This window comes from Sipha flava, unplaced genomic scaffold (assembly GCF_003268045.1).
Source record: "Sipha flava isolate LNK unplaced genomic scaffold, YSA_version1 553_pilon_pilon, whole genome shotgun sequence".
Taxonomy (NCBI): Eukaryota; Metazoa; Arthropoda; class Insecta; order Hemiptera; family Aphididae; genus Sipha; species Sipha flava.
The window spans coordinates 716,945-730,841 of NW_020273536.1; the positions used below are offsets into that span (position 1 = coordinate 716,945).

General features: G+C 27.0%; 1 protein-coding gene across 1 annotated transcript; it reads right to left on the reverse strand.

Annotated features, from left to right (window-relative positions):
• Positions 1-1,708: 1,708 nt before the first annotated feature.
• Positions 1,709-12,648, reverse strand: LOC112691054 (protein dispatched homolog 1). Its single transcript, XM_025565181.1, has 12 exons — positions 12,126-12,648; positions 10,134-10,230; positions 9,688-9,811; positions 8,975-9,151; positions 7,181-7,343; positions 4,998-5,215; positions 4,762-4,938; positions 4,560-4,692; positions 4,043-4,475; positions 3,595-3,982; positions 2,991-3,536; positions 1,709-2,913 (listed from the first exon to the last, which is right to left on the reverse strand). The coding sequence occupies exons 2-12, from the start codon at positions 10,142-10,144 to the stop codon at positions 2,038-2,040; spliced, it is 3,246 nt and encodes a 1,081-aa protein (XP_025420966.1). The 5' UTR covers positions 10,145-10,230; positions 12,126-12,648; the 3' UTR covers positions 1,709-2,037.
• Between the last annotated feature and the right edge of the window lie 1,249 nt (positions 12,649-13,897).

A 13,897-nucleotide genomic window follows, 5' to 3' on the forward strand; every position in this document is an offset into this window, starting at 1 on the left:
TTATTTATAGTTTTGTTATATTTTTGCATAATGTTTTTTCATCAATATCTAATTAAATTCATAAAATAAAAATTAAAATATGGCAATTAATAATTACATATCTTAATAATTGTTAAATGTAAATTAAAATTAATAATATTTATAACTAAATAGAGCCTTCAAAAAAGCAGTACTATCCCACTGTATAATCTTGTGATAAATGTTTACTTGAGAACTATAAAACTTTTTTTTTAACGCTATTAGTTTAAAAAATCTTAGAAATAAGTACACACCAATTTTATAAAAATAAAATAGTTTTACTTAGTACTTACCGTCGTCAAACGATAACACATTGTGTTTATATCAAAAAGATTTGTATAAAAATTTTCTTCATGTGTCAAGTTTAATTGGATATAATCATTCATTTCTTGTGATTTCAAGTTTCTAAAGTTGACGACAAAACTTATAAGTACCTACGGATGATAATTGACAGATTCAATAACAATAATTTTGGCGGGAATAATTTTTATCAAATCCAGCGCGTTTCATTTCAGTCAATCCGTAAAATAGCAGATTGCTAATAAGTCAATCTGCTTGATTACCTCCCCTCCAACGGATTGGCCATCTGCTGTAATTAGGAATGTCAAAACCAGCGGCTGACCAATCTGACGAATTTAGTAACACACTAATTATACAGGATCTAGTAAGATTGTGTCACTTAAAACTTTTCTAATCTGTTATTTGTTAATTTAAGTGATATCAATTATATTAGAAATATACTTAAGTTAAAATAAGTGAAAGTAGAAAAAAATAGCAAAGAACACTTAAATTAATAAATGATACAATAAATAATTTAAATAATTATGTATTTTTTTTCAGTTATACTAAAAATTAAAAAAAAAAATTAATTTTATTCAATATAAGTTTTATATATCAATTTGTACATAGTAATTAATGTGTTTATTTATATAAATATTAATGAAAATATACAATATTCTAAGTAATGTATAACATATTAAATTCAAGCATAATAATGAAACCAAATTTAATAAAATTAACTTGCTTAATAATTTTTTTATTTTGTATCAAGTTAATGTCAAAAATCAGAATTTTAAATATTACATAAATTTATTAAATAGTTAATGCAATTAAATAATTTGAGTCAATAAAGAACATCTTTTTGATATAACATTCCCAAATACTATGTTAACAATTTTTTTTTTTTACATTACCATAATGCTAATGAGCAATATTAAAAACACCAATATAATTTCATAACAATAAATTGAACAAGATCTATTAAAATATAAATTAAAAAATCAAAAGGACTATTGTATTTTAATGTTATATTTTTCAATCTCACTTATCAATTACTTCTTAATTCGACATAAATATAACTTTAGCTTAGAACTATTCATAATTGCAAAGGTACTATTCAATAAATCAATCTTATTTTAAAAAGCCAATATTTAAAAACTAATAAAATCAATTTTCCTTTTTTTTTTCAATATTTACTGATTAATCAATATATACTTATTGGAATCCGTATACATTCATACTATTTGTATTTTTAAAACAATAAATATTTATACATATAAATTATGTAACATAAAATATTTTAAAAGCTAAATATACACTAATTAGACTCTAAAAAATATTTCATAAATTAATAAAAAAAACTTTAAACAATTAATTTTATAAACAAAAGAGATCAAAAATAATATATCAAATTACAGACAAACATTTCTGAAGGTTTCTTCTGAAATTTCAGTTATATAATTAATTATCAATTTTATAAAAAACAAATAACGTTTCTTTAATATAAATTTGAATCTTAACCCCTCCCATCTCTCTCTGAAAAAGTATCAGTATACACTCTTGCCAAACTAATTGTTTCCATACTTAGAAAATTTTGATTACATACGTAAATAAACATTTATTTAATATGAACTAATAATCAATTAATTGAGCACAAGCAATTCTAATAATTATAATTACTATAATTATTAATTATTATAATATTCAGTAAAAAATAAAATATATAAGAAAGGGTGAACATTAAATGTGTACAACATTAATTTCAGGTTTTTTTAACATATTATCATCATCAATATTCATGTATAAACATGAAGCAGCAGCTTTGGAGTGTGATGGTTGACATTTCCCTGGAACAGTCAAAGTATCCAATTCATGCGCAATTGATTGATTTACAACAGCAGTGCTTATACATGATACAGTTGATTCTGATGCAACGTTAGAAAATGGAGAAGCATGTCTTGCACGGTGTTTGTGTCGTTCATTCACATTAATGTTTTTTAATTTTCTACAACACCGATAGGGATACGGACCATGATCATAATCTGAACCAAATACTGACAATAATGATACTAGGAAAAATGTTGAATAGAACCAACTTATAAACATTATGATTATCAGAAATATGCCAAGTTGAGCATATGGTAAAACATCTGAAGGCAACATGAAAGCTCCACTAGCGCCTGTTGTTATAGCACCCATCAATGATGGACAAGCCATTAAGGACAACGCCTTAGATATAGCTGTGGCTCTTGGTGAATCTTCACAAGCTAGCTGATATTCAATTGTATAATGTAGACTGAAATCAACGGATAAACCAATAGCTACAGAAGTAGCAATGGATTCTAAGACATTAAGATGCCAACCCATCAGAACTAACACGGCAATAGTAGTACAAATTATAAAAAATATAGACATCACAGTGATAACAGTTAATGAAATACTTGTTGTAACAAAGAACATGATAACAAAAGCAAGAAAAAGTGCAATAAATGCAGACATAACAGTGTCCTCAATTAATGTTTTTTGTAGGTCATAAAATCCAAGATGACTATAAAACCAGCCATTTCTAAGACCAGGTGGAGCAGTTTCCATCATTTTAGATGACCAAGACTCAACCTAAAATTAAATTAAATAAAAAGTGAGATATTTTAATGTTAACACAGGATAGAAGTAATTGATAAAAAGAAAATTACTTGTTTGTAAAAGTTCTCCATTTCGACATAAGATGTAGTAAAAGCAAAATTACTTTCAAACTCCACAACAACAGCTTTTATTATTGGTATAAGTGTTTCATTTTCTGAATGAAATAATGGATTTGAAAATTTAGGTCCAGCTGCAGAAGGAACAAATATGGAGCTTGGAGTATTGTAAACAATATACATAGCTTTTACAATACAGAAGTGAAATACATTTCTTGGATATGGAAACTCAATGGTGTTACAACATGGCCAGCGATTTTGATCAACACTATTTACACATGTCTGACTCATCCATTCAACAAAAGTTTCCATAAAACAATTTGTCAAGTGTAATCCTCCAACAGCTCGATAAAAGGGTTGCATACGTAAATGCACACAAAATTGCAATAACCAACTTTGAGACTTGGGATGTGCCATATCAAAATTTGGATCATATACAAGACTTCCGTGATCTTCTGGATCCAAATAATTACCAGTATCATTGGGATATAAGCCCCAAACAAATCGTAATGGAACACGGTTTTCTGGATTGTTGTCAATCTATACAATTTAAATTTAACTGTATTATATTTAATCATGTATTTAATTGTATACTTACTCTTAAAATTCTTTCAAACCAAAATTGATTTTTATACACTAGATCATATTGTTCAAAAGGATGGGACTCTCGAAACAACTGAAATTCCACAGATTCTGGTAACTTCATACCTGGCCATATCCATATTATAGAAGCACTTAAAATACCCAAGATGAAAAAAAATACTATCCACACCCAACGAAAGCGAAAAACAATTTTCAATAACCATGCATTAAATGAAGTCTGAATTCCACGTAGCACTTGTTCTATTGAACGTATTTTATTAACTGACCCGATATCAAATAATACAGTATTGGGCCTATGCTTTGCACTTAAAAGCACAATACATGATGGTAAAAGACTTACGGTTATTAATAAATTTACAAAAACAGCCATGGCTGAAAATATACTAAAAAAAAAAAAATGTATTTAATTTTTTTTTAACTAGATATTTTTTTAATGAACATACCTAAAACAACTTATTCCATTAATAGCACTGAGAAATGATGATGCAAAAGCACAAAATGTTGTTGTTGTGGACAATGATATGGAAAGCAGCGAATGTCTTAACGTCTTAGAAATCACATTAACTAATGAATCAGCCTGATCATTGATCTTGATAACTTTCCATACATCACACATGATGAATGAAGAATCTGCACTAACTCCAATGAGCACAATGATAGCAAGGACATTCATAAATGGGAAAAAATGTATACGGAAAACAAAAGTATAAATAAAGTAGGAAACTGATAAAGAAAATAAAATATTTAAAAAAGTAACAATGGTAATTATAAGTGACCATGTGTAGAATAATACACACAACATAATGAAAAAGGTACTCAAAAAAATTAAATATATGTCTCTCACAAGCTCAATATCGAATAATTTTTCTTTAATACCTATAATATAAAACCAAAATAAAAGGACAATTAATATAAAACTTCCACATTGTTTACTGAAAATTATTTCTAAATGCTTCTTACCAAAATCAATTGCTGAAATACTTATTAATGGTGTTGATAAATTAGCATCTTTCATGGCTTTGTAAACATGAACAATAGATCCTTTTCCAAATGGTAAAAACATCATTGAACTTGTTAAAACATTAGTAGAAGCCTATGCAATTTCAAATAATATTTATGTATTTTCTTTACTAATTATAAAAAAAATACTTTCAATAATTACATGTGGTGGCATGAAGTTCACATCTAAATGATAGTGCATCAAATTATAAACTGCATTAAATTGATTACATTGACGTGGTATGGTTCGAATACCAGTTTTCCATTCTAACAACTCATTATCGTGATAATAATGAGCACACCCTTCAAGTATCACCATAGTAGCATTAATATCCCTAGGCTAAAAAAAAAAAGAATAAATAAGAGTAAATGAAACAATTATACGGATATTTTATTTACTGTAATTTCTGAACATGATTTATGTTTTCTTAACAATGTGATGTAATTGACTAAAGACCATGGTGGACAACATGCATGATCTTGTACATCACAAACATCTTTATATGCCACCAAGTTTTCTAAGCGTTCTTGTATAAGACACATATCCTTGACCGCTTGGTATGTAAGAAGATTTTCGCCTTCATTGAGAGTAAACACAACTCTTGCATGATCATATGCTACAAAATTATAACATTTGAAAAATTTCAAACATAGAAATTAATTGTGTAGTAAAAAATTTAAAATTGAAAAAAATTAATGTTTAAAAAAAAAAACTAAAAATTAATGTAAGCAATATATTTCATTTCTATCTGGGACAATTATTAATCTAAAATAGTTTAATGTGCTTACTAAAATATTTAAAATACATTGTTCTAAAGCAAATTATAGTTATGTCCAATAAGTGGTTAAGAGTTCAACAAAGCATAATTAGCAATATAGAATATTGATGATTTAAAAATTAAACCCCTTATACCAATTTAAAAAAAAATATAGTCTCACTACTATTTTGTCAAATATTTTCTTACGAAGAAGTTAAAATTATTTGGCTACATGGAAAAATCTTCAAACATTATGAACAATGGTAAACCCTTATAAATGATAATTAAATATATTCAAATTATAGTAATTACATGGAATAATTATTAATATGTTTGACAAATTAAATAATATTATTTTAATATAGTTGACCATGGCCAGAAAAATTAATGAGTCTTTTTATAAAGCAATTAAGTTATATTATTGTCCTAGTAGATAACTTTACAACAATAATGAATAAAGTCTAACAAATCTCTTACATCTATTGTTATACAACTAAACAATTATTGGTATACTTATTGTACACTTATTAACATAATGAATCATAATTGGTTGAATCATGCATTTATAATGATCAATTTTATAAAAGCTATATAACATAAACACCATTTTTTCTTCATATCTTTATACACAATATAAACTAATCACTATTCATAATTTCTATTTTAAATATAATTTAATGTAATAAAGCTATCGTGTATAGAATATCAAATTAGTTATGGAGTAAATGTACAAATGAAGTTTAAAAAATTGAAAAATACAATTAAACCTTAGTTATAAAGGCAATATTTCAATAGTAGAAAAATACATAAAAAAACATCAAAGTTTGCCTATCACATTTTAAGTTCATTATATTTACTTTTATGTGCACTTTCATACAAATAATAAACATCAATGCACTATACAAATTGGATAAAAAAATATTAGTTTTCAATAAAATTGTATTTTTGTAAAATATAACCTAAGATACAATAAAATATGAAAACATATTTACCTATAAGACATTTTTTTAGTTATATTAATATAACATAATAAGCATTTATAATCTTATCTATGTTGGAAGAAAATTTAGAAAAAACCGTGGTAATTAGATTTATAACTAATAAAAGATTAAACTATTGTTTGAATTCAAATAATTTACTTGTTAAATACAAATGAAAAGTATTAAAAAAATAATAAGCATAACAAGAAAACACAAATTGTAAATTACTTTTTTTAATTAAAAAATATGTGAAAAAAATATATAAAACTGTTGATTAATAAATTAATAAAGATTTATTTAAGGCATAAGGAAAATAGACTAAAAATAAATTGAAAATAGTATTTATATATTAGATCAGACCACTGATATCGATTTCAACAAACATAGAATTCAGTTTATTATACTGGTAACACAATTTGTTAATATTCATTTTGTAAAAATAGTATATTATTATTAATAGTACTACACACAAATTGTCTAATCATTCTGTCCAGTCATCAAATACATGTAAAATTAGTTTTACATAATTAAAACAATTTGATGACATAAATATACATTTTCAAAATAATTAAATATTATACTTAACCAGACAAAATTGTTTGGATCGATAAATGCATATTATTACTGTCAAATGGTGTTTTATTTTTATTTTATTAAGAGAAATCTAAACCAAAATTATGAAAAAGAGAAAAATATATATCTGGAATCTTAAAATTATAAATATGTCTATATTTTACTCTATGTAGGTGAAAATATTATATTATATTCTAATAACTATATATATATATATATATACTGCATTATAATAAATTATGCAATTCAAGTAAATTAAATTATTACATACTTGGTTTGGAACAAAAAAAATCTAATCTACTCTTCCTTCTTTTATTATCATTCCTCAATGTCATCATTTCAGTTTCTTCAAATATTTCATCATCTATTACTGAACTATGTTGTAATTTCTTTATATCTTCATTTGATGTTTTCAAGTTATGATTTAAATTTTTCTAAAAATAAAATAATAAATATTTATAATTATAAAACAAATGTATCACTTCTTTTATGTTTATAAAAATTTAAAGTTTGTAAAAACACATAAAATACACATAAAACTATACTCACTACTTACTTTCGTCTAAACTGATCACCCAAAAATAATCATTAAAGTAAATGTAATAAGCATAAATAACCCATTTTATAAGTATATATACATTTTAGAAACAATAAGCCAAACTACTATCTATAAGAGTATAGAAACAAGTATGGCATAAAAATTAAAAACATTAATGTTGATAATAGTCATATTATATAAAGTATAGAAAGCCAAACAAAAATTTCAAAATATAGTTCAAAATATATTTTTTTTTATAACTATAATCTCTTTTTAGATGTTTAAGACATGCAGCAGCATATTGTATTAATAATATAAATGTAGTTAAATAATTATATAGTGAGGCAATAGTGGGGCAGTCAATAAAAAATATGAATTTAGACAAAACATATGGCAAGTGTTTGTCAATTTCAAAAAAGCGTACGATAGCATACACCATGATAGTCTTTACAATATTATGCAAGAGTTTGGTTTCCCGAGAAAACTCATCACTCTAACAAAATTGTGCATGAATGACACGAAATACCAAGTGAGAGTGGACCAAATGCTGTCCAAGGCGTTTGAAGTCATAACTGGCTTGAAACAAGAGGATACGCTCACACCACTATTATTTAATATATCATTAGAAAAATAATGCGTAATGTAAAAAATAACAACTTGGAAACCAATATTGGCGCCATACAAATTAATATACTAGGATTTGCTGACAATTTAAACCTAATTGGAGATAGTATGGAAATATATGAGCAGAATACAAACACACTCATAGAAGGTGCTAAATCAGTCGGGTTAAAAATAAATCAAGATAAAACAAAAGTAATGGAATTACTTCTCAATGGGGAAGAAAACGTGGTTATTAATGACTATACCTTTGAGAAAGTTAAAGAGTTTAAGTACCTTGGAACAACAATTACCACCAACAATGACTTTAATACCAAAATCATAAGCCGTATACGCGAGGCAGAGAGGGCTTATTTTGCATTACAAAAATTTTTTAGATCAAAATTATTTTCCAGAAAAACTAAAATTAGATTGTACATGACCATAATAAGACCAATTATAACTTATAATTGTGAAATATGGCCCACTACTATACAATTAGAAAATGCTAGTTTTTGAATATAAAATACTGAGGAAGATTTGTGGTCCAATGTTTGATAGTGAGCTAAACAAATGGAGTAGAAGAAAAAATACTGAACTAAGAGAAATCACTGAAGTTCCACTATTAACAAGCCACATTAAGTGTCAAAGACTCAAATAATTTGGTCATAACATGCGGAAAACAGAAACCAATAATACGAGAGCAGCAATTGAACAGCAACCGACAAGGAAAAGACCAAGAGGAAGACCTAGAAATCAATGGATGGATGGAATAAGGAAGGACTTAGAAACACTGGAAGAGACAAATTGGGAAGATAGAGTACAGGATCATGACTATTATAGAACGATGACGATGGCGGTCAAAACTCTTAAAGAGTTGTAAAGTCAAGAAAGAAAGAAATAATTATATACTTAAAAATTACTTACATATTGTACTGAAATATCATTTTTCCTTAAATTCATATCAGCATATTGTTGTGGTAAAATATTAATTGGTATTCGTGTAACATCATCAATTAACTCAGTGCCTTTTTCCAATGCTTTTATTAAGTTGTCCCAAGTTACTTGGCGGTTACCAATTTCAGTTCCACGAGTTTCAAAACCCTATTTAGAATTTGGAAAAAAATTTCTATTAGTAATAATATTTCTGTATGTATGTATATATATATATATATATATACATATTTTAAAAATATAATTAGACCATGATCTTTCTTTGGTTTTCAAATAACTTTAAAAACTGATTATTAGTTTTAGCTTTCCACTGAACTGGATAGAATCAATATATTAAATACATTTCAAACCAATAAAAATGTGTAGCAATATAATCTAAATAACCCAATAAAAAAATAAATAAATAACTCCTAGGATATAGTAAAATAAGACAAAATAAATGTACTTAAATTTTGTTTTATAAACGTTTAAGATTTTAAAATAATATATAATTTGCATGACGTGTCTTTTAAGCACTAAACTGAAAAAATTTAATTTTTAATTTTTATTTATGAAATAATAAACATAACAATTATTCAACAAGTAAAATAAATTTGTAAACATACATAATGCCTATAATAATAAAATTTAACTTTTAAATCATTATATTAATCAATTAAATTATTACAAAAATATTTTAAACTTACAAGTTCTGGATGTGAAAACTGAGGTAAGCGCCCAATAAAATACGGTATAAGAATAGTACTGCTACATAACAACACTACAGTTGCTATTACTTTACGTGGATGGTTTACTAATAGTTTCACATACCTATAATAATTATTAAAAACAAATTAAAATAACCAATTATATACACAAATTCTGATAAAAAATATTGAACAAGAATACTAACTCATTTTAAATAATATAACCTACCTGATTAAAATTGAGTTATAAAGATAAATAGTAATTAAAATATAAATAAAATTAATTTTACTAATATCAAAAGTTATATAACATAAAAAAGTATATTATCCTTAATAATTTCAAATATATATCTACTACAACTACATGTTTTGTAATAAATTACAATTTATAATAAATAAGATATTTGTAAATACTAATTAGTAAATTATAAAAATGTAACAATTACCAGTCAATCATTATAACAAAGTCTAGCAAATTATTTTATTTGAATAATTAAACCATGTGCAACAACTTCATGCTTTCCATACATAAATCTTTTTGTCCTGAAAACATATAAAACTTATTTATAAACTGAAAATAAAAATTTTAAACCATCAACAATTCAAATTAGTATATACATTTTAGTTATAACAAACATACCGTACCTAACAATGTTTACTAATATTTTTTTATATTTTATTTTATTTTAATTGAAATGAAGATTTTTTAAGTGTACATATTTTATGATTCACTATTTACCGTGAATTTAAATTTTAACTTTAAACGTAAATATTAAAGTTACTTAAATTTATCTGAAAAAATAATTTACACAAATTGTATGTATCAACACTACATATCCACTACAATGATTTGTGAAACTTTTTAGTAACTGTAATATGATTGTTAAAAATAATTATCAGTACCTACCACAAGACATATTCAATCAATGTATTACACAACATTCCCATAAATCCTACTTAAGTTACTTCAACTTATGTAGCAACCCTCTTATATTTTTACTTTTAGAAAAAGTTTAAAGTTAAACTATCAACTTTTCTACACTAAAAAACTATATAAAACTGATATCCTATTAACAACCCAACCATCAATTGTATACTTGCTCTTGAGTTACTATCAATATAATTGCCATGCATAAAGTTGCTATTTCATAAGATTTTTTTTTACTCTAGTATATAATAAAATTATTTTATTTTATCATTTAAAACTTTATAAATTACCATTTTTTACTTATAATAAATCAGTAATAGAAAAATTTAAGATAAAATTCAAAATAAACTCAATGTATCACATTCTAATTAACTATGAAAAAAATTTCTATCTAAACAAAATAGAATTTATTGTTACAACAAGTAATGTGTATTAGTATAAGATTTATTTAACAAATCTTGATTTTACAAAACTTTCAAAGAAAATTTATTTCATAAAAAAAATTTACTACTAATAAATAGTGAAATATACAAATTAATAACTATTTCTTTTATAAACTTTCATTCCAAATTAATATTCTTGTTGAAGGAATAACAAAATTGAAAAATATAATACAGTTTACAGTTTCTTAAAATACTTTTTATGAATTTAAAGAAATTATGTATTTAATTATGTAATTTTCTAATGAACCCGAGTTTCTTATTATAACTCATCAACCCAGATCTAATGGTTCTGACACCTTCAAAACATACTAGGATAAATACAATAATTTCTAATCAACCATTAGTTCCTAGGTAAAGTTCAAATTCGGACACGACCACCCCAACCACCGTACACATAATGTGACAAACACAACAATACAGGAACGAAAAAATAATCGCTGCGGAACACAATTCGTACGCGCCCGGGAAATTTGAAAACGAAACGCGTAGAAATCGAACTAGATATACCTGTTGTTTACACAACTACCCATGTGAACTACGGTCAGAACGTAGGAAGGCAATAATAATTCGAGAGCGAAATCACAAGCACCCATGGTGCAGAATGCATCATTCAGCGGAATAAGTCGCAATCCATCGTCCGACAGTTAATCGATCAATCGATGATCTTTAAGACTTATATGTGACCACGACGTAAGCACCAGAGGAACGATATGAAAAACTATAAGTATTAAAACGTGTATTGGATAACGATAGTGGTAGGTAGTTTCGATCTCTCACGCAGTAGGTACGTCATAGGAGAATGTGCTGATTCGATTTTCGGACGGGACGACGGCGCGCGCGCGCGTGCGTTTCACGGCCATTTTTATTTTTATTATTTACTTCATCTTGGCGACATTCATCGTCGTAGCATACAGAAATCTATGTCGAAGTTCAACACATTGAATAATAATAGTAATAATAATAGTAATAATAGTAATAATAATAATAATAATAATAATAATAATAATAATAATAATTATTCGAGACAAAATGATTAACATAAGAGTTGGACCGCACGATGTACCCACCTTAGGATTCGCCGGAGGCGAAATCGTAATGACGGCCGATCCGCCTGAAGACATCGCAGACACTGACGTCCGTCGTCCGGTGGTGCGTGGGCGCTAACGCAGATCGTTAGAGCTCGGGCTCACGGCGACACGACGAAACGTGTATTGTATGGGCACGGGCGGCGAGCGGACACCGGCGGACGCGCGACGAAGACCGACAATGGAAACCATGGCGACCGTTCGGTTGCTCCGCGGTACACGATTGGTCGCCGCCGCCGCTGCCGTCTAGGCCGTAACCACGAGTCGAAATGCAACGTGCGCCGCGATCTTAGCGATCAGGTGCTAACACCTGTTGGTCGCGTGTATCTTTAAATAAACGAACGGAACGCCGCCGCCGCCGCCGTCCTGGGCTGGTCGGTCTGCGAACCGCCGTCGATAGTCCCGGGGTCCAGCCCGTGAGCGGTGATGAAGACGACCTTCGAGGCAGTGGTAGAATCCGCGACGATCTTTAACCGCAGAATAGATCTATAGCTGAGAACAGTGGTACTCGCGGTGCCGAGATGATGAACATCGAGCGCGATCTGTTTGATAACGTTAGGGGCACTAAGGACTTGGATAATATTATCTCGGATAACACAAATTATTCATCAATACGTTTCCCAGGTCAATTATTTATACTTTGAGAGTAGGAAAATTTTTCTTTAATTTTAAAATTCTTCCAATACCGTAGACCACTCTGTTATATGACCGTGCCATAGACATAAAATATTATGTCCATGGGCGTAGCTAAGACTTAAATCAGGGGAAGACAAAAACATAAAGCGATTAGTGTTAAACTCGTAATTCAAATAATCTACAGATAGACCATTGGATAACACATAAAACGTCAAAATGATTACACGTGTAGATAACACTCGGTCCCACTAAACTATTTTTAGAATTGTCTTATTTAATTTTTGATTTTAATGTAAAACTTACACGTTTGGTATAAACAAATATAATTCAGTTTGAGGCGCAGGGGTGGGAAAGTGCCCCCTGCCCCACCCTCGCTACGCCCATGATTATGTTGAACGCTGTCAGGTCAGTGTTCAGTACAACGTATCGGCCATGCTAATTTTTCAAAAAAGATGTTGATTTTACCTATACTTTTTTAAAATATTTTCTCTCATATTGTATTAAACATTGTTATCTTGTTACATTTGATATTCAATGATTTAATATTTATCAAACCATTGTCTATATTAAGAGAATTTCTATATATATATATATATCATATTATTATTCCTGTAATACTTTTTAAATTTTAGAAAAATTACTAATTATAAAATGTTCTTTCCTTTTCAATAAACATATTATAGATTAATAAATCTGCATATCAGGTGTACATATAAAACAAATTTGAATTTTTAATATCACTTGTACAAATAATTAATCTCATTAAATGATTTTTTGATACATAAAAATAATAATTTTAGAATCACACTTTAGTAAAAAAAATATGGTTGAAAAATGTCCAAAACAATATTATTATTTAATAATTTTACCGCACATAGACTACAACAAAACAACTTGTTATAACATTGATTTTATTATACATTGCAACCAAAGCATTCATCTCTTAAGTTATTTTGTTATTGTAAAAAAAATGATGACTTAAAAAATTATACCTTTATTCTCTGTAATTATACTAAACATTTTTAACACTGCTTACAGTAAATTTAATTGACAACTTACACTATGGCCCATTACAGTATTTTTCCATGTAAATATTTCTTACCATTTAAGTACTATAA

Excerpts from the sequence above, each read along its gene's own strand:
- LOC112691054 (XM_025565181.1), bottom strand. Across the intron at positions 9,152-9,687 it reads AGTTTTCACATCCAGAACTT|GGTTTTGAAACTCGTGGAAC; the intron begins GTAAGTTTAAAA and ends AATTCTAAATAG. Across the intron at positions 2,914-2,990 it reads TGGAGAACTTTTACAAACAA|GTTGAGTCTTGGTCATCTAA; the intron begins GTAATTTTCTTT and ends ATTTAATTTTAG.